The sequence below is a fragment of the Plecotus auritus genome, assembly GCF_963455305.1.
Source record: "Plecotus auritus genome assembly, chromosome: 1".
Taxonomy (NCBI): domain Eukaryota; kingdom Metazoa; phylum Chordata; class Mammalia; order Chiroptera; family Vespertilionidae; genus Plecotus; species Plecotus auritus.
The window spans coordinates 50,749,607-50,770,795 of NC_137770.1; the positions used below are offsets into that span (position 1 = coordinate 50,749,607).

Sequence of the window (21,189 nt, forward strand, 5' to 3'; positions counted from 1 at the left end):
CATGGAAGCCGTGGTAAGAGAGGACCCAAAAGCTGGAGGGTGGGAAGAGGGAAGGAGAGGGCGAACGGAACCTTCCCAGTCTTTGAGGTACCCCCTGCTGGAGCTTAGAATCATTTGGATCCCAAAGACTCGTTTCCCCGCCCGTCCTATCGGTGACCGGGATTGGGAAGGGAGCGTGAGATCTGAGTCCCACCCTCGGGGCTGGAAGCCTGAGGCCAGAGAGGGGAAGTGATTTCCTCAAGGTCACGCAGCAAAACTGCGCCCAGCCGGGGCCAAAGCCCAGGTGTCCGCACCCATCCCACGCCCCCGCCATCTTCCCCAGAACCTGGCCCCCAACGCCCTGAGCTCTTGGGAGAGAGGAGAGCGTGGACCAGGTCTGGGCGCTGAATTTTGGGGTGAAATGGGTGCACCGGGCCCTATAATCCCGGATCAGGGTACAAGCGGAGCCTACTTCCTGAAGCCGACGACTCAGGAGTCCAGCTGTGGGAGCCCCCACGTGGGGTCGCAGGGGCGGGGATGGCGAGGGACGAATGGGCGCCCCGCTCCACAGCCCGTAGGCTGGGACAGCGCGGCCCCTTTAAGAAAGTTCGCTGGGTAAGTTCATCAAAGTTTAAAAACTTGTGGAGAAAGGAAAAGGGGAAAGATGAGAGCGGGAGAGACAAGGAGAGAGAGGGGGAAAGCCCTGCCGAGGGCTAGCGCGCCGCGGCCCGGCCGGGGCGAGTCCTCAGTGGGCGGCGGGGATTGGCTGCGCGTTCCCCGGAGACCGCGAGGAGGGCGGGGGGCTGGCCCGGCCCCAGCTGAGGCCGGTTCCGGCCCCCGCCCCCCGCCGCCGCCCGGCGCCCGCCCCCTCCCCCGGCGCCCGCCCCCCGCCGCCGCCGCCGCCGCCGCGGGCGCACTCGGCGGTCGCAGTGAAAAGGCGGAGGCGGCGGCCACTCCGGCTCGGCTCCGGTTCGCAGTGCCTCCCCCGCCGCACCCCCTCCACGCCTCCCGCACCCGCCAAACTTGATGTGACCCCAGCCCGACGCGGCGGCCGCCCCTCTCACCGCCCCGCGCGTCCCCCACCGCCACCCCGCCCCGCACCCCCGGAGCGCACCGCTCACCGCGCCCCCTCCCACCTCCTCGCCGGGGCCGGCGCCGCGCTCGCCCTCCGCGTTCCCTTCCTCTCGTCACCCCTCCCACCCCCCCGCACCATGAGCAACCTGAAGCCGGACGACGAGCACAGCACCAGCACCGGCACGGGCTCGGGCTCCGGCGGCACCCTGGAGGAGGAGGTGGGTCTGCGCCTCGGGACTAGTCTGGTGAAGTGCACGCGGAGGTGGGCGGGAGAGAGGGCGCGCCGGTCCGGCCATCGCTCCCGGAGCCTTCCCGCCGCTGCCCTTCGACCAGGGAGGAGCAGCCCGTGTCCGGCGGGCGGGGGCGTACGGCCTGGACTGCCCCGCCGGGCGGGCATTGTCTCCCCGCCCTCCCGGGCTTGGGGCGGGCCGTGCGCCGGCCGCGGGCCGTGCGTCCCGTGGTGGGCGAGCGGCACCACGGCCGCCCCATGCCTCCTCATGCCTCCTGCCCGCGCGTCCCTCGTTCTCCACTCTCGGCCCGACTCGCTGCTCTCTTCCCGGCGCCTCTCCCGCATGGCCGGGACTCCCACCTCGGCTGGAAGGAACCGAGAGGGATTAGCACGGCGGGCAGGCGGCACCGTCCCATGCCCTCTCCACCCTGACCCCTCCCCGTGACCTTGGAGGCCTGGGGCAGCCGCCGGCACCTTGATTCACTGGAGCTGTAGTGGTGGCGGGTGGACGGGCTTCCCTCACAGCCCCAGAACCTGGGCTTTGGCAAAGAGGTCAGCCGGCAATTAATTAGAGTTGGGAAGGAGATGCCTAAAGACACTTCCCAGTTCTCCTCCCTTCGGTTTCGCCCAGGCAGCCAAGCTAGGACCCCAGAGCTGGCCTGGATGGATTCCGAAAGTAGAGGCGACGCTGTCTGGTCCACCAACCATGTGCTAAGACTTGGGAGTATGAGGTGGCTTCGTGGGATCTCCAGCAGCTGGGTGGTTAATGGGATCGTGAAATCAGGGAGGATGTGTGGGGGGGTGAGGTGGTGGATATGGCTAACAGTGGATGGAGACCAGGAGCTGGGCCGCAAAAACAAAAACTGGTGTAGACAGGGGACAGGGTTTGCAGCTCCCTTGAAGGGCCTAGGCCTCTGCTGTGTCACTCCAGGGCTAAGAGACCCTTCCTGCCCCACCCTGTCATGCTCTTGCCCAGGAAACCAAGGACCAGTTATCCATTCTGAGCTCCCTTCCCCTTGGTCTGGGGGAGAAACCGCAGAGCCCCTTGGTGGGGGTTGGTGTTGCTACCCCCTCCAATCCAGTGATGTTGCCGCTGGCCTGGCCGTGCTATAGGTTTGGTGCAGAATGGCGGCCACAGCCCCACTGCTGGGCTGGGCTCCTCAAAGTGGGAGGGATGGTGGGAGGGTCACACTGCCAGCTCCCACTCTTAGCAATTCAGAGCCTGCTGCCAGCCCCAGTCCACCAATGGCATGACATCTTGAGAATCTAGGTCTAAATTCAGCTTTTTGGGGGCAGGGAGGGGGGAAGCAGGATACACAACTCTTCACTCTGAGTGTGGCAAGGGAGGGCCTGACATCTGTCCACTAGTGTGGTGTGGGATCTAGTGTGGTGGAGTTGTTTTGGCTCCTGAAGGTCTTGTCCTCCTTGGATCTTGATGCCCACAGGTCTTGGCGTTTTGGACCTTAACCCCACCCTGACTCTACCTGGTTGTTCAGAATCTCCCCCTTAGAGTTGGGGGAGGGTGACAGGGTTGCTGGTGTGTGGGGCCTCTGCTTGGCCTTCGGGTGGGCTGAAATTGAGGGAGAGAAGCTGTCTCCTACAAAGCTGGACAAGGACCCAGAATGCCACTTCTGCTAGAGGGTTGACTTAAGCAGGGACCTCACACTGCCCAAGAGGCTGGGCTAACCCTCAGACCTACCCCTTTGAAGTGGGAAGGGTGAACCATGTGGCCAGGCTAGTCTTGGAGAAAACATTTCAGGTATTGTTACTTTTTCTAAGTGCCTTTTCTGAGAGAGAGGGCAGAATCCTCAAGAAGTGGAATCCTTGCTACTCCTTGGGGGTGGAGGTGGCCGCAGCACCATAAGGGTTCAGGGAGTCAGTGCAGCTGGTATTGGTGGAGGGCCCTGTCTAAAGATCTAAAACTAAGGGCTCTGGGGATCTCCTGGAGCCCAGTGTCTGCCTGATCAGGTAAGCACAAGGATTGGCCCCCTTCCCTGATTAGCCTTCTGAACAGTGAAGGGGCCAAGAGCTTTCTTGCTGGGGTTCCATCTTAGAATGGTGGGTTGAGCTGGAACTGGACTCCTTCCCTTTAGCTTAGATGCCCCCTAGGTGGTTAGTTCCGCTACCCCTAAGAGCCACCCCCTGGGGAATCTGCATTAGCAGTAGGGTTTACTCTCATAGCTAACCTAGGCTGGCTCTTCCCAGCTGACTATGAAGGTTAACTAAAGCAACCCTAGAAAATCAAGGAATCCTACTTGGCCCACATAAGACCTCAATTCCTAAAGGTGTTAGATCACTGGAGAAGGGTGCATTTTCATGGTTCCAGGATGGGGTTTCATCTTTGTGTAGCCTTGACTCTTGGACAACTGCTTTGTCTTTATAGCCTGGGCTCTCCCTGGTTGCCCACCTTACCCATGGGCGCTTCATCCATATCATAAATATTAGGTTCCTTTTCTGGACGAGGGTCAGGAATATAGGTGAAAGATCACAGACTGGGGGGTCAGGAGGATTTGCCAGCAAGTGAGGGAATGTTGAATACAATGGTAGATAAAATAAGGGGATATCAGCGAGTGATAGGGTGGTGCCACTGAGAAGTTCCGAGGTCTGCCCTCCCTGAGATGTGGCTGAGTAGGAGGTTGTTAGGTCAGTGAGGGTGGGAAAGGCATTCCAAGAAGAGAGAATCCTCCTGTATAATAAAAGCCTAATATGCAAATTGTCCCCTTGGGCGCTTGGGCAGTCAATCTACTGGAGTTCAACTGCTGGCTATGACGTGTGCTGACCATCAAGGAGCAGTGCAGAACATGGCAGGTGGCGCTGGTAGCGGGCGGCATTTTGGAATTGTAGGAGGCGCTGCTAGCCCTAATGGGCCCCGACAAAAGCAGGACCAGGACCGTGGTGGGATGGTGGAGCAGGAGAGTGGGTGGCGCCAGGCCAAGGTGGGTGCGAGCAGGGCCCGATCGCCCCACAGACAGCAACCAGTGGTGAGGGGCCTGGCCCCCAACAGATAGCCCCACAGACTGCGACCAGCTGCGGCTGGAGGGGGGGGGGCTGGGGGTGGGGGGCGGCGGGAGGTGGGAGGGGAGCGGAGGGCCTGGCCCCGATTGATTGCCCACAGGCGATTGCCCCACAGGCGGGATGGTGGAGCAGGGGAGGGGGTGGCACCAGGCCAAGGCGGGGTGCCAGGCAGGGCTTCAAGGCTGGGGACGCGAGCTGGGGCCTGATCTCCGCAGGCCACCCTGAGGGACCCCACCCATGCACAAATTCGTGCCCTGGGTCTCTAGTAGCATGTATAAAAGTGGAGGTTGATTGTGGAACCACATGGCTTGCTTGGGTGACCACCAGAAGTTTGCCATGTTGCAGCATTATTGGGGGGCACATTGTGCTCATGCAAGCTTCAGGGGACATTGGCATTTTTCTGCCTCTAGGGAAGGAGATGTGTTAGAAGCATTGATACCCTTTGAAAGCTCAGGGGAGCAGGAGGAATTAAGGGGAGGGTCTGAAGGGGAAGAACTAAGTGTCGGTCTCAATACTCCACCCCAGGCAGGTCATGCCTGGTGCCCAAGCTCAAAGGTGCGGGAATACAGCACATGAAGCCTGCTAAGGACTGGCTTGCAATGCAACGCTGCTCAACCTCAGACCCAAACATGTCCCGTTTTAGGGATTCTTGAAGGATGGCTAGGTAGTACAGTGTTTCTGGGGAGGGGTGTGTGTGGTTTGTAAACATTCTGTTTTGAAAATGGAGACTTTACTTTTATAATACAAGGTAATACTAAGTTACAGTAATTAGTCATTGGGGGCCCCCTAAGGGAAGGGTAGAATTTGGAATCTTGGGTTGGGGGAAGGGGGTTGAGTTTCCAAAAAGTAAAGACTTTTTTGTTGTTGTTGTTTCCTTAAAGACGTTTTTATGTTAGCCTAATGGTAAACCATAGAAAGACCGATTAATGGCAGCTTAAGGGGGTGTCAGTTTGACTTGAGGGCCTTGGTCTCTTGCTGTCCTCTCACCCCCATCTTGTCCATTGTGTTTACTGTAGCTGGGTCCAGGCCTGGTACCTCTGGGTCCATCATGTGTCCTCTAGGGCCTCTTTTTAAAAAAAATGTATTTTATTGATTTTTTACAGGGAGGAAAGGAGCGGGATAGAGAGCTAGAAACATCAGTGAGAGAGAAACATCAATCAGCTGCCTCCTGCACACCTCCTACTGGGGATGTGCCCGCAACCAAGGTACATGCCCTTGACTGGAATCGAACCTGGGACCTTGCAGTCCACAGGCCGACGCTCTATCCACTGAGCCAAACCGGTTAGGGCCTCCAGGGGCCTCTTAAGAGCCAGCCACATCCCTAGCCCCTGGCAGGACATCCAGAGTTAGCACTTTAGGTGAGTGTGAAGGAATTCTGGGTCCAGCGTGCAACTTGGGCACCTCCCTGTTTTTTTTTCTCTGCCATCAAAAGATTTGACAGACTCTGGGACTTCTTGGTGCTCTGTCTGCAGGCTTTTGAAGGGAGGCATCCATGCGTCTGGGCTTTTACCTGGAAACAGGGCCCAGGCAAGTGGATTCAGGCAGATTCCAGTAGATCAGGCTTTTCTTTCTGGGTGTTGTGGATGTGTCGCCTCTGCTCAAATAAACTATGGGAGAGGCTGTTCTAATAATAGTGAGCCTGTATGTAGTGTTTGTTGTACCAGGCATTGCTCTAAGCACTTTACCATTTGAACTCCTTCAACTCTTACCACAGCCCTGTGAATTACTTACATCATCATCACCATTTCATAAACGAGGAGTAGACACAGAGGTTAGATAACTCGCACGCAGATAGCGAGTGGGTGAGTTGGGATTTGAACCCAGAGTTTCTCTTCACCACACTATACCCGCAGTTCTGTTATTAGGGTTTTTGGTGAGACTTGGGGGCAGGGGTAGAAAAAGTCTTGCAACTAAAGTTTTTGAAGCCTGAGCTTTGGGTGATGCCAGGGTCTCAATAGAAGCTCAGAGACTGGCCGCAGGCTAGTTCCCTTTGGTCTCGTGGCATCCCAGGGTTGGGTGAGGGGAGCTGTGGGCCCCTGCAGGAGGAATGTTTTATCACAGATATTGTTTAGAATTGCCATCTCATGATAATAAAAACCAGGCCAAGTCATTTTTAGTTTTCAGTTCTCTGCAGACAGTATGCTCCCCTGTTGCCTGTACCAGGGCTGACTGCCTTCATACACCCTTGGTACTCTGTGGCTTTAGGCATCTTAACTAAAGAAACCATGCTTGCTATGAAGTGACTACCTGTCAGTTGCGGGGGGCGGGGGCAGTACTCTCTTGGTTCTCCTTATCTTCTCCTTCCCTAAACACAGACAGCCTGCCTAGGTTGCCCCAGTAAGAACCGGCTTCTAAACCTCATTCAGTGTTTGCACATCTGACTTCTCATCCCCATCTTCAGTGGGCAGCTGGTGACCACTGTAAATAGAGGCAAGGCATGAACCTGCAGGATGCTGAGCCTTTGGCTCTCGTGCTTTGCACTGGACCTCCAGGCAGTCCTGAGAGGTGGAGAAGAGGAGGAGCCTTCCTGCCTGCCCTGACCACTGAGCGCCTGGTCAAGGGCCACCCACCTCTCGTTATTCAGAGCTGAAGGAGAGTGCTAGAGTTCCCCCGCCATCCCCTGGCCATGGCTGCCTCAGAAGGGTCCTCACGCCCCTGGCAAAGCCATGAGGCGGTGGCAGGGCCCGTCCGCCATACTTCGGGAACCATGCTGCTGTGAGGTGGGAACTGTAGACAAGAGGCTTCATATGCCAGAACCCTGTCTGTCTGCCCAGGGACCAGCACAGGCTCCTTGGCTTTCTGCTTCTTCCTCTATTCTGTCCTTGGATGGAAAGAATAAGGTTGTCTCCAAGATGTGCCGAGGCTAGACAGGTGGCAGTACTGGTGGATCCTCCCTTCCTGAAGACAGTCCACTGGTGGATCCATCTGTGCTGGGGCCTCTGGAGTATAACAGGGGATGTGTGTCGTGGGAGGGTCTGCCTAGGCCCATCTGCCATGGCCTTTAGTCATTTATGGCTGACTGAGCAGAAGCTCGTGGCTGTCACAAGTCATCAAGGCCACCTGCATATTGGACTCCCAGGGAGGTAGGGTAGGGCCTGACCTGGACCAGGCATGGGAGATATGTGTCTGCAGTATCTAGCTTTTGGGAAGAGCCAACCCCCCCACCCCCCGAAATGTGTCTGGGCTTTTACTGGGATGGGGGTGGAGGGTCAGAAGAGGTTACTGGAATAGCGCCTCAAACCATTTTGGAGAACCCTTGTCGCTGTGAAGGCTGAGAACTGGCCAGACTGGCCCCTGTCCTCGATGGATAGTTGTCATATCCAGGCACAGCTGGGAATGGAGGGATCCTGATGTATTTGTGACAGGGGAGCTCCGACCAGAGTGCAGCTTCCATCCCTGAATAGAGACCCTCTCTCAACAGGAGCATTACGTCAGGAAACATCTCTTGTCAGGCATCACCTGCCTCAGTCAGATGATGCGCAGTGTGTTGGGCTTAGTGCTGTGTTCCCAGTGCGGCCTGTTCACGCTGAAATAACATCACGTGGTTTAAGGGTTAGAGGTATTGATTTTGGAGCTGGGGTTGGGGTGTAAGATTCCTTTAGGCCAAAGCTTTGAATCTGTGGGGTGGTGTGTGACAGTGGTGCCAAGTCCAGGGGACAAGCAGTAGGTCTGCATTGGCCAACCACACAGCACCAGGAAGGATGGGAGGTGTATGGTGCAGAAGCGGAGGGAGCCTCACCCGTGGGCCCTCCATTCTGGAAGCCCTGTGAGTCTGGAAAGCCTTGGACCCTGGCTCTGTCTGAAACCAAGTGGAAAGCAGGCGCCTGGACATAGCCCCGAGTCGTCTGCGTGGCGCAGTTCATACTGTTTGGTCTGGTTCCCTACATGAAGTGTAGGCTGGTGCTCACAACAGCCTTTGACAGGTGTGCTTCTAAGACGGTACGCCTGTTCCTGGAGCTAGAATTAGCTTGGGGTGTGAGGTCTGAAGTCTTATTGAACACTTTATACAAGCCAGCCCAACAAAAAAAACATAAACATGCCCTCCCTTTAAAGAACTTCTTATCATCCCAGCGTGGTTCCCCACTCCAACACACACACACACACACACACACACACACACACATATAGTCCTGGACACATTGCAGGCTATAGGGCAAGAGCCCCAACTTCCCAGGCAACTTGGACTTGATCCCTAGCTCTGCCACTGGCTGGCCAGGCACCTAATCCCTGAGTTGGTTTCCCCATCTATGAAATGGGCCAGTACCGCGCTGCCTATCACATGGAAGGACTGCCAGGCTCACGTGCCAATGGTAAGCGTGAAAAAACTAGAAACCATAAAGTGCTGCCCACATGGGGCCTGAGAGCCAAGCCCTGATAATAAGTGATTTGGGCTGGAATTAGCAGGGGCAAGCAGCACTGGGACAGGCCCTGAGCCGGGACTTCACCAGATCGGGCTGTCCGATGGCATTGTTGGCGTCCTGGCCCAGAGCTCCCTGGAGGAAACGAGGGAGCACTGGGGCTCTGGGAGTGTGTGTGTCTAGGTTCCCATTCACTGTCTGGCTGTATCTGCGTGCTCTTTAGTCCTATGCTGTTGTTCAGCCCTTATAAGTCCTGGATCTGCGGGCCATGTCGCCACATTCCATCCACCTCTCGTCAAGTGGCCTCGCTCAGAGGGACTTCTTTCCCCCGGGAGGGGTAAGAGCGACCTGCCGTGCCAAGCTTAAGCATGGAACCCAGGCAGAACCCAGCCCCCACCCTGCCCCCTACACACAGGCGCAGAAGAAAAGTCCTGGCCACGCGATCTCTGCCTGGGAGGGTGTGACTGCTCTGAGCTTTCTGTTAGGCAACCCCAGTATTGCTCCAGCAGAGACCCCGCTCAAACCCCCAGGCTTCACTTGGACAGGGCCTGGCTTCTGACTGCTGCTCTCCTACCCTCTCCTCTAGCCCCTTCGTCACCACTTTCTTTGTTTCCCTGTGGACAGAAGGAAAGTGTTCAAACTCTGAGCAAATGGAGGACACCTGTTTCCCTGGTACCTTAGAAGGTGGGGTGTGAAGGACCCTAAGGCTAGTCCACCCCCCTCCTTTGTTGCCCAGGCTGTGAGGAAGGCCAGGAAGCCACCTGACTGGCTGGGACTCGAACCCAAGCTCCCTGACAGTTGGTTTGAGGCTGTTTTTCTTTTGTGTGCATATCTGGTCAGCAGTTGTTTGCTGAGCAGGAGGCTGAACCTGAGTCCCCGGCCTTGGTTCTCAGTGGGGTCTCTTTCCCTTGGAGAAGCCAGAGCTGGGTGTGATGATGGCTAGTACAAGTTCAAAAAGGATGTTCACTATCTTCATATCAGGAAAGCTGTAATCTGTATACAATGCAGGCTGCAGCTCATAAACCCTGTGAACTGGCTGGCGGGGGCGGGGTGGCCTGGCTGCAGCTTCCTGGAGCTACAAGAGCCCAGCTGCCCTGTCCTGTGTTCGAGGGGCTTCCCATCCCCACTCTCCTAGTGAATGGGGCACAGGGCTACACCCAGTGGCTGGGAGTTGGCAGTCTGGCAGTTTTCCCCTTGACCTCCCTCTAAGTCACGCTGTTCGGATTAACCGTGGGGTCATCCAGTGGGACCCCAAGCAGCCTTCTGTGAGGAGCTGTTTCTGCCCTCTTAACTCAGAAGCTGACGGCCATCTACCTATTCCTGGATGCCCAAGGCTGACCCCACTGGGGTCTGAGTGGGTTGGCGGTGTGAAATCATCGTGTGCAGAAGAGCTTTGACTGGTGAGCACCTGGGGACATTGGGTCTGCTTCTGATGTGCTCGGTGACCGTGAGCGGCTCGCTGGACCCCAGGGCCTGGGTTTCCTCATCTAAAAATAAGGTTTCTTCCAGCTCAAATATTCAGCGTTTCAGTTGCTGCTGAGGGCTGGGAGCTGGGGAAGGATGTGGGAGGGGCTTATGAGAGGCTTGTTTTTCCCTTTTTGGATTCCGCCCCCCTTCCCTAAGTGGTGTTTTCCATCCAGATGACACTGGGAGAGCTCCTAAGCAGCCAGTAGGCGGGGATTCAAAGCAAGCGCATTACTTGAACATTTTGATGGAGTGGACAGTTAGGACAGTTTTTCCTTTCCGGGATGAATTCTAACTTTCACAGGTGCTAAGGGATTGCTGCAAAGAATCAATTTTCAAACATCGTCTTTATCTCTTCGGTAGAATGTTTCTATTGCCAGAGTCAAGTTTCCCGAGTGTGTCTTTCCCTGAATCCCAGCCTGTGCAGCAGGGATTTGCCTAAGGCAGGAGTCTGCCTCCCAGAGGAGGGGGCTCCTGGTGGACCTGTGGCATTTACTTGGGAGAGGGGTGGTGGCAGCGTGGGGAGTGGCCCTGGTGTTTTCCTGCCTCCGCAGCCTTTGTGGAGAAAGGTTTGCCCTCCAGGCAGGTGGACCTGAAGTCCAGGCTGCAATCTTGGAGAGATTGCCAGGCCAAGGTGGGAAGAAGGCTGTGGTGTCCTTCAGGGTCAAAAGATAAGAGGGTCTCTTATCCAGGGGCATACCACTGGTTTTGAAAGCCCTGTCTAACCTTCCCATCTCTAATCAAAGCTGGAACTTGGGGAGCCTGTGGGCCACAATACCCTACTGCCACCCTTCACTGGGAAGTTGCGTGTTTAATGCTGAGTATGAAGGAGGTCTTTTGTGTCCAGAGGTTGGGACACGTTAGAGCTACTGAGCCCTCAGCATCAGGCATGTCCTTTCCCTTGCAGAGGAGGGCACACATCTGGTAAGAGCAGAGTGGCCAGCCTGGCCTCTGGCTGAGTTGGGAGGGCTCTGTGGCCCCTACTGACCCCGTACCCAGGTCCTGTCCCATACAGGGGCTTTGCTGTGTAGAACACCCACCTCCTTCTGCTCCCCTGCCAGCCCCTTCCCTTAATTCCTGCAGGGTCCCCTCTGAGCTTGGCCCAAGACCTGAGCAGCCACTGTCGAGGAAGCTGGCCTGGCCTGGGGACACCTGAATGACAGGTCTGCCCATCAGAGTGCAGAGGCAAGAGAGCTGTCCCCCTGGGGAGCGAGATTGATCGAAGTCCTGTCTGGAAGCGTTGCCCACAGAAGCTTGACTGTGCTCTGAGGCCAATGCCTTGGGCGTGTTATCACCTTGCTCCCGAAGGCTTTTGTTTCATTTCATTTTTATCTGAAGATCTTTAAACAGATTTCAGTTTGTCTGATAGAAGAACACCACTGACACATAGATATGAACGAGTTTATCAGAGCTCCTTCTTCCTACTTCCCTTTTCCCTGTACAACATTAAGCTTTGCCTCTGGGCTGGAGAGGGCTGCTGAGAGGAGAGGAAATCCTAGATGATGACCTGCAGTCCCCTTCCTGTCACCAAGGAAAGGACTGGGCTGCTCCGGGAGCCTGGGTCCTCTGTCTTGCTGGGCTTAGAAAGAGCAGTTGAGAGGCTCCTTATGGGAGGGGACATCCCCATCCCAGGGGCCTCAAGAACAAGGCTGAGGATGCGGGACCACCCGTTCCTGTGCCTCTCAGGTAATGCCCTTTTGCCCCTCCCTGAAACACTGGGAGTGAGATTCAGGGGCCACCGGTAGAGAAGGTGAGGAGTGGTCAAGAGGGGAACCCTTAGGCACCCTAGATCCAGCACCAGCTGGAGGGAAAGAGCCCAGGAACACCCAGCAGAGACCTAACAGCCCCAGGAAGTCTGCTAACTAGTGATAGCCCGTGGGCTTACCCAAGGGGCTGGACTGCCCTGCCCCCTCACTCCCAGCAACTTCAGAGGAAGATGGGCAGGACTTCAGAAGGAAAGAGCTGCCTCAGGAGCTCCCAAAGCCTTGCTGGACAAGGGCCCAGTTGTGCCAAAAGGCCTGTTGGCTCCCCTCAGTGGGCCTGGTGCTGGCTGGGACCTCCAGCAAGGTTGAGTCTGCTCCCAACTGCCATGAGGGCCACACAGCCATGTCTGCGATGTCCTGTGTCTTGGGCCACCTCTCTGCCCAAGTTCTTTGTCCATATGAAATGTGGTGCTTCCAGTGGGTTCCATCTGAAGAGCTGTTCCTCAGCAAGTTCCTCCTTTCACCGACTTCTAAGGATTCTCCACTTCTCCCCCAGTCCTCGCTCTACCCCATTCCAAGCATAGCTCCAGTTGTGCTTAGGGCAGGGGTGGGCAAACTTTTTGACTCGAGGGCCACAATGGGTTCTTAAACTGGACCGGAGGGCCGGAACAAAAGCATGGATAGAGTGTTTGTGTGAACTAATATAAATTCAAAGTAAAGGAGCGGAGGGGAGAGCAAGAGAACCGGATTGAACAGCCGGATCCGGCCCGCGGGCCGTAGTTTGCCCAAGGCTGGCTTAGGGCATGGCTGTGGTCTGGCACTGTCTGCTCGTACCTGCCATTGAAGATGGCCATTTTATTTTTTTAACATATTTTTATTGATTTCAGAGAGAAAAGAAGAGGGAGAGAGAGATGGATACACCAATAATGAGAATCATTGATTGGCTGCCTTCTGCAGCCCCCCAACTGGGGATCGAGCCCACAACCCTGGGCATGTGCCCTGAGCGGAAATTGAACCGTGACCTCCTGGTTTATAGATCGACTCTCAACCACCGAGCCACACTGGCCGGGCGAAGATGGCCTTTTTAAAAGGGCTGTGGTTGCTTTCCATGTTTCAGGATTATGGTTGTGTGGGCACTTTTGGAGAAGGGCTGAGGTCCAGAAGGAGAAGGACCAGGTAAACGAGTGTGGTGACTTCTAGGACCTGGGATTGTGGGAACCACCCCTTATGCTCCTTCAAATACTGAAAGCAGTTTTGTGTTGAATTCTTTTTTTTGTGTGTGTGTGTGTGTTGAATTCTTATAATAAATTCGTGGAATAGGCAGGACATGGGTTCTCTGATTGGTCTTTTTCATCTTGGCATCAACCAGCTGTTGGTGTCTGCACCCACCTCATTATGAACGATGGGCCCTGTGAGGCTGGCACCAGCAAGTGGCATGGGAGTGGTCTCCAAGGCCGGCCTGGGCCAGGGGCTAGTCGACCAGGCCTTGGAGAAGTAACTGCATGTCTCTGTCCCAGCCGACCCTAAAGGATCCTGACTATACAGTCACCTTGCTTTGTTACCTTCCTCTTCTGAGCCTCAGTTTCCTCTTCTGAGCCTCAGTTTCCTCATCTGTAAAATGCGGGTGTTGTAGTTCATCTCCATTGTGCCTTCACCTCAATATTACCTCCCTGGGAAAGAGGAAAAGGAACCAGTGACCTCTTAAGATCGTGTCACCCATGTTGCCAGCTCCAGACTGACCCGGACCCGACCCCGCCTCACTAGGCACTTACAGGTAAAAGGCTTGGGGTACCTGATAGGTGAGGTTTCCATGCAGGTAACCACTGTGATTACAGGAGCCCTATGTGAACGTGCGTTTTGTTGTGCCAGGCATGGAGTGAGGCGAACCGTTCATCCTGGAGGTAGATGGTATCCGTGTTGTACAGATAAACAGCTTCGGAGGCAGGAAGCATCTTCCCCTAGCCAAGCCTGAAGCTGGGGTGCAGGCGGCGGCCTAACTGAAGCCTGTTGTCTTTGCCATTTATGGCATTCCTCTGCCACGCTGGGCCACATCTGTCTTGGGCTGGGAGTTTCTTTGGAAGGACCGAGGTGCGTGGGGACTGTGCAGGTGCTGAGGCCTGGCTCTGGGAACTTTGGAGGGTAGGAAAGTTTTGAGACGTGGCTCCCTTCTCTGGGGTTTTAGCGTCCAGGATAAACTCAGACGGGTGGAAACGATGTGCGGCAGGAGGTTCTGAGGGCCCCCCCGTAGGACTTCATAGGAAGGAAGGGGGAGTGAGGAAGTAGAGGGATGTGAGGGGTGCCCTTCAGTTAAGGAGCCGGGGAGGGGTGGCCCGAGAGGCAGCATGGGCAGCTGCCTTTGGTGCACATGGAGCTTGCCGGGGACCCGGAGGAGATGGGCTGTGGCAGGACCAGAGGGAGCTGAAGCCGAAAGGTAGAGGCGTGGGCTCTGAAACCTCTTCTCCTCTCAGCGTGGGGCTGAGCTCATGCTCCCTTCGACCTTGCTTTGCCAGTTTCTTCTTGTTCTACCCTACTGTTCCAGCTTTGCTGTCATCCTAAACGAGTCCCCAAGGAAGGGCTCCCGAATGGATGTGTGACAATACTTTACCTACTACCCATGAGGCTAACAAGGCCACCCACGTGCCACTCCATCTGTCCCCACAGCTGGACGGATTGCTGGTGGCACCGAAGACTGAGTCAGGGCACCTGGGTGAACTAAGCTGCATGAGCCCCTTTGGGCCTCAGTTTCCCTGTCTGCACAGAGGATAGTCAGGGATCCCGTCATCTGCTGGGGTGACTAAGATCAAGTAAGAACCTGAGAGAATAGTTGGGCCAGGTTTCCTGTGACTTAACCTCCCAGACTTTGATATCCCAGCAAAGGGTCTGTGACCTGGCAGACGGACCCGCCACCTCATCCGTCCGTAACTGCCTTGGCCTCCTTTTGTTTCTGAGAGGTGGCCAGGGACAGGGCGGGAGCGATACTGTGGCCTTGTGAACACTTCAGAACCTAAATGATGGAAACCAGAAGAAAAAAGGCTGGAAACATCCGGCCCAGAGGGCAGGCTGGAAACCAGGGATCTGAGCTGGGAAGGAGGGAAAGATCCTCCGTCCTCCCCTCCCCCACCCAGCAGGAAACTTTGTGCTGAGAACTTGCTATTTAAGGGGGCCTCTGGGGAGGTCTGGCCAGAAAGGAGCCATTTGAAGAAGGGTTTAAAATTAGCTGGGGTGAAATGGGTGGCCCCTGGGGAGAACGGAGGCAGAGGTTTCTGTGGGGTGGCTCTGGTTCTGCATCTTTGACCCAAACCGAGACCCGCCATCCCAGGGAGGAGGGAGAAGCAGGGCCCTGGCTGGGTGCTCAAGTCCTGGCACCCAGAAGCAAGTATCACCTCTACGTGCCCAGATGGGTCCTGGGTCTGCTGCCTTTAAAGAAAAGCCGGATGACCCAAGCAGGTCACTGTCCTTTGGGGGATTACAGGGAGGTTAAAGGCCCTCCCATCAAAGGGCAGAGTATAGAGGAGGGTGCCCTCTGGAGTCCGGGACTCCGTTGAGCGCACCCGGAGCCTCGGCTGTCCAGTTTCTCCCAGGTGCTTCTGGGAGCAGGGCAGCACTTGAGCACTGTGTAGACAGGGACACAGAGCTGCGGGCTGTGACGTGTACAGAACCTTCCCCCCAGGCCTGGGAGCAGAGGCATGTCTGCTTAGGGAAAGGCATGACTGAAAGGAACGATGTGCCCTAAATGGCAAGGGTATGCTTCTTGGCAGAAAACGCATGTGAGTGAAGAAACTTGTCCTTACCCATTTGTTATCAGGCATGGGCTGAGGATGGTGACACTGGCTATCAGCAGCTGTCCATGCTGGTTTCCGCAGTCACTCCTGGCTCTGTTGTTGAGGATGTGCATGCATGCGTGCGTGCGTGTTGGGTGTAACTTTGCCTGGCTGCCCCAGGTTCCTGATTCAATCCATTGTCTATAAAAAGGCTGTTGGCTGGGTCCCACAGGCTATCATGCAGTTCAGGAAGTCAGGTTTGGCTGGAGTCGCAGGATAGAAATCTGGTGTCTAGACCTGGCTTCACCACCAACTTGTCACCATGGTGAGGGCAAGCCTTGTAACTGACAGCATCTTTTGCCTCATTTGAAGCTGGCAAGATCCTACTCATTCTTCAAAACCCAGCATAATTGTCCCATCCCTGACTCCTTACCCAGGTCTCTGATTCAGTAAACATTTAGTACCAGCACCATAGTAGGAGCTGGACATAGAGGCAAGAATACAACACATTCCTGCCATCGAAGAGCTTACATCTAGCATCAGAAGCAGTGCCTAGGAGATGGGTGTGACAGGGTGGGCCCTCTGTTGAAGTCATCCCAGGGTGTAGCGTAGGACTTACGTTCCATTTACATCTTTGCCTCTCCCCTGGACCAGACGGAACCTCTCAACCTGGGTCTGTGGGTATCTGCTACAAATTATATACGTTTTAACTTGTGTATTTGTGGGGAGTAAGACACCAAGTTTGCTCAGGAGGTCAGAGGGGTCCTTGATCTGAAGAGGGATCCGTGATCTGCGTGCTTATTAAATAGGGCTCTCTCCTTGCAGCTGTTCCTCAGCTGTCAGTCTTGCACAGAGGTGCCCAGCAGGTGCTCGTTGAGTGACACCTGCAGGATGAACCTGGAGAAAGGAGAGTGTACAGGAAGGCCTTTGAAAAGTTAAATGCTTGTGCCCTGGCCTAGTTCACATGCTTGTTGCAATGGTTAGAGCATCTGCTCGCACACTGAAGGGTCTCAGTTTGATTCCTGGTCAAGGGCACATACCTGGATTGTAGGTGTGATACTTGGCCCCAGTCAGGGTATGTGCAGGAGGCAACCAGTTGATGTGTCTCTCACATCTCTCTCTCTTTCTCTTTCTGTCCTTTCCCTCCCCCCCCCCCCCCCCCCCCCGCTCTTTCCCCACTCCCTTACACTCTCTCTAAAAATCAGCCCTAGCCGGTTTGGCTCAATGGATAGAGCATCGGCCTGCGGACTGAAGGGTCCCAGGTTCTATTCCAATCATTCCCAGTCTGGGAGCGTGCAGGAGGCAGCCAATCAATGATTCTCTCTCATCATTGATGTTTCTGTCTCTCCCTCTTCCTTCCTCTCTGAAATCAATAAAAATATATTTTAAAAAATAAAAAAAATTTAAATAAATAAATAAAAATCTAAAAATCAATGGGAAAAATATTCTTGGGTGAGGATTAACAACAATAACAAAAAAGTTAAATGCTATAAACCTCTGAGTATTCATTTCTCTCGGCCTCCAAAGGAGGCCCAGGAAATACCAAATTCCTCCCTAAACTCTGGGAGGATTCCAGTTCCTTCTAGAAGGAAGGGCCATCATTCCTGTCCTTCTATCTCCAGGTCCGGACACTGTTCGTCAGTGGCCTCCCTGTGGACATTAAGCCCAGAGAACTCTACCTACTCTTCAGGCCGTTCAAGGTGAGTCTGGGCCCAGCCACCCACGGGCAGAGCCTAGGATAAGGCGAAGCGTCAGGAATGAGTCTCTGACCTGGGCTGGGCAGCAGGAGGAGGTAGGACAGAGTATCAGAAACTGTGATCACAGACCTGTCAATTCACATGTTGCTTTCTGTTGATCACTTAGCCCTTCCCAGCCTCTGTTTCCTCATCTGTAAAGTGGGGACATGGAGAATCTCTGTAGATTTTGCTGTGTAAGTAATCTTTGAGATTCAGTGTAGCCTTTTTGATTTGCAGAGGAGAAAACTTAAAAAGGTAAGATCTGTGCGTCTGGATTACAAGCTAGTGTGGCAAATGGGAATTTATGTGTGAAACAATGGCTGCTACCACCATGCCCACCTACGTGGTACTCCGTGTGGTGCAGGATGCAGCATGGAGGGCGCCCAACAGTGGTGGAGGGCGGAGTGGGTGGCTGGGACAGCACAGCAGTGGCTCTGACCTTCCCTGTTAATGACTGCCTCTCTCTGCAGGGGTACGAAGGGTCCCTGATCAAGCTCACATCGAGACAGGTAATTTCTCTGCAAGGTTTTTCTTCCTCCCAGCCAATCCCAACTGCTGAGCTTGGAATGAAGTCTGTGCCTTTTACTCAGTCTTGAGGGAGCTGAGACCTCTCCCTGTATCCTGGTTCTGTCCTGGGCTGATGAAACAGTGGCCTCCACAGATCCCCTCTTCTTACCAGTCAGCTCCTGGTCCTTCCTCTCTGACTCTTGAGAAGCCACAGCCTGGCTCAAGGCTGAGGGCCATTTGGGGTCTGGACTGAACGTTGGCAAGATGAAGTTGGAGAAGTTTCAACCTCTTCCCCTTGATGGAATCTGGAACTTCCTCAGACACTTGATGTATTGAAGTCCTCTTCCTGGGAAAACATTAGAACATGAATATATATAAGACTTATTGGAAGGGTGATAAACACACACACACACACACACACACACACACACACACACACTAGTGACCTGGTGCATGAAATTCATGCACATCAAAAGGGGATTAATTAGAGGAAATAATTTAATATTGCGATTTGCCCTTTCTCTACAATAGACGTGTCAAGAGATGAAAGAAAATTAGTAAAATGTATATGAAAACCTTCCTCCTGTCAGAGTCTGGGGCACACCATGGGACCCAGAGTCAAGTCCCTGCCCACCCACATGCACCTCAAAATCGCGTGAGACCCAGACTTGGCCAGCCCGCCCCCTCCCATTGGGCTAGATCCAGACTTGGCCAGTCCCACCCTGAGGTCCTCTGTCAAGCCCTGCCAGGTGGGGGACATGACCTGAGATCCCCTGTCAAGCCCCGCTGGGTGGGGGGCACAGCCTCAGGTCCCCCGTCAAGCCCCGCTGGGTGGGGGGCACCGCCTGAGGTCCCCTGTCAAGCCCAGCCAGGCAGGGGGGCACAGCCTCAGGTCCCCTGGCCCGGTGCTGGGGGAGGGGGCACGGTCTAAGGTCCCCTGTCAAGCCCCACCAGGCAGGGGGTGCGGTCTGAGGTCCCCCAGCCTGGTGCCTGAGTCGGGGATGTGGCCTGAAGTCCCCTGTCAAGACCCACCTGGTGGGGGGGCGCGGCCTAAGGTCCCCTGTCAAGCCCCATGGCGGGGGAAGGCATAGCCTCAGGTCCCTGCTGATTGCTCGTTAAGGCTTGTTATGGGAACTTGGCCTCAGCTGTGGGTGCAGCCATCTTTGTGATGGAGTGATGGTCAATTAGCATATTCCCTCTTTATTAGATAGGATATTTTTATATATATATATGTATTTTTTATTGATTTCAGAGAGTAAGGGAGAGGGAGAGAGAGATAGAAACATCAGTGATGATAGAGAATCAATGATCGGCTGCCTCCTGCACGCCCCACACTGGGGATTGAACCCACAACCTGGGCATGTGCCCTGACAGGGAATTGAACTGTGACCTCCTGTTTTCAACGCTCAACCATTGAGCCACGCTGGCTGGGCTAGAGCTTACTCTTAATTACCTGCATGCATTAAAAAAAAAAAGAAAGACTTGCCCTGACCAGTTTGGCTCAGCGGATAGAGTGTTGGCCTGCGGACTGAGGGGTCCCAGGTTCGATTCCAGTCAAGGGCATGTACCTTGGTTTCGGGCACATCCCCAGTGGGGGGTGTGCAGGAGGCAGCTGATCTATGTTTCTAACTCTATCCCTCTCCCTTCTCTCTGTAAAAAATCAATAAAATATATTTTTTTTAAAAAAGAAAGACTTATTGGAAGGGTGATGTTTAGTGCTGTGAGATAAAGCTCTGTTGGCATCATTTCCCACAATGTGGTACCTGGGTTGGAGACTTTTGGTGCACAAGAGTCTTATATTGTTCCAAACTGAGCTTAGGGTGGAAATGGGCAAGAGTTGTTTTTTATTATTTTGGGGTTTTGTTTTGTTTTTGCGGGAGAGATGGAATGTTGGGAGAGATGCAAGGGTGTTCTCTCTTTTTCCTATTAGCCTGTTGGTTTTGTGATCTTTGACAGCCGGGCAGGAGCAGAAGCAGCCAAGAATGCATTGAATGTGAGTAGATGGAGAACAGGTCTTTCTCTGACCCATAATCCCCTGGGCATGGGGTGTCCTTGTTCTGTCTTCTGCAAACCTTTCCCCGCTCCACGCCCAAGGAGAGGGCCCACAGACCTTATTTCCCAGCCGCCCTGGGCAGAGTCCTTGGCTGTGCTGTCTTGGCCAGACGTCACTACTCACAAGGCTGGAGCAGCATGTCCTCTGTCTTGGCCCCAGGCAGGCAAGTCTTTCGGGCAAGATCATTTCTGGGGCCCTTCTGTACCCACTGCAGTGGACAGTCTGGGTTCTACAGAGTAAAGTCTTTCCCTTCCTTTCCTTCCGGTGTAGGGTATTCGCTTTGATCCCGAGAACCCGCAGACCCTGAGGCTAGAGTTTGCCAAAGCCAATACCAAGATGGCCAAGAACAAGCTAATGGCTACACCAAATCCCACCAGCGCTCACCCCGCCCTAGGAGCACACTTCATCGCACGGGACCCCTGTGAGTGAGTGGCGCTCAGCTGCAGCCTGCTGCCCTGCACTAGGCCTGGGCTCGGGGCCCCCAGGGGGTTTGTACAGAGAGCAGGCATTGAGATTCTCACTGGGGGACTGTCCGCCTGCATGCCCCCTTTCCAGGAGGCTGCTTGCATCCACAGCCACCTCCGTATGGGTTCTACACTTCCGTCCTCCCTGCAGCCTTTGTTGGGCCTCAGACAGGCTGAGCCATCAGACTTCCCTGAAGCCTTCTCTGGTTTCTCTTGGTTGAGATGGGCGGAGGCCCATCTGAGAGCTTCTCAAAGCAGACAAGACGCTCTCACTGCCAGGCCAAGTTAACATGGCTTCTTTATCTGGTCTTGAGGGGTATCTGGCCGGACAGGAGCTTGTGCTTCAACCATAGTGCTGAGTCCCCTTGTCTGTTTGGCATGAGGTGGCCGAAGGGGAGTGTTCTGACGATGGGGGCTATTGTCTCCCTTTGTAGATGACCTGATGGGGACTGCTCTGATCCCCACATCCCCAGAGGCCTGGGCCCCCTACCCTCTGTACACCACAGAGCTGACCCCGGCTATCTCACACGCTGCGTTCACCTACCCAGCTGCCACTGCTGCTGCCGCTGCCGCCCTGCATGCTCAGGTAAGCTCTCCCCAGGGGGAGAAGCAGGACAAGGGAGAGGGAAGGCTCTGAGGTGGCCAGACTTTATACCTACCTGGCCTCTGGACCACGCATGTCTCCTGAGCTCAGCAGAGCCGCATCTCCCATGACATGGCTTTAGGACTTGGGCTCTGACAGAGAGGAGGAAGAGGACAAGCCGTAAGGCCACACTGAAGATTCGGGGCAGAGTCCTGAAGACACAGCTGTGGTTCCACTGCCCCCTGACCACCTGCGGCCCCGCA

At 55.0% G+C, this 21,189-nt stretch overlaps 1 protein-coding gene across 2 annotated transcripts in view; it reads left to right on the plus strand.

Moving 5' to 3' along the window:
- The first annotated feature begins 898 nt into the window (after positions 1–898).
- Positions 899–21,189, plus strand: part of RBPMS2 (RNA binding protein, mRNA processing factor 2) — a 29,337-nt gene continuing 9,046 nt past the window's right edge. For both annotated transcript variants that reach the window (XM_080678198.1, XM_080678197.1), the window contains exons 1-6: positions 899–1,271; positions 17,206–17,283; positions 17,790–17,828; positions 19,757–19,819; positions 20,150–20,300; positions 20,778–20,929. In XM_080678198.1, coding sequence (XP_080534324.1) covers positions 1,191–1,271; positions 17,206–17,283; positions 17,790–17,828; positions 19,757–19,819; positions 20,150–20,300; positions 20,778–20,929 — 564 coding nt within the window. In that variant the 5' untranslated portion in view covers positions 899–1,190. The remainder of the gene's footprint in view (positions 1,272–17,205; positions 17,284–17,789; positions 17,829–19,756; positions 19,820–20,149; positions 20,301–20,777; positions 20,930–21,189) is intronic.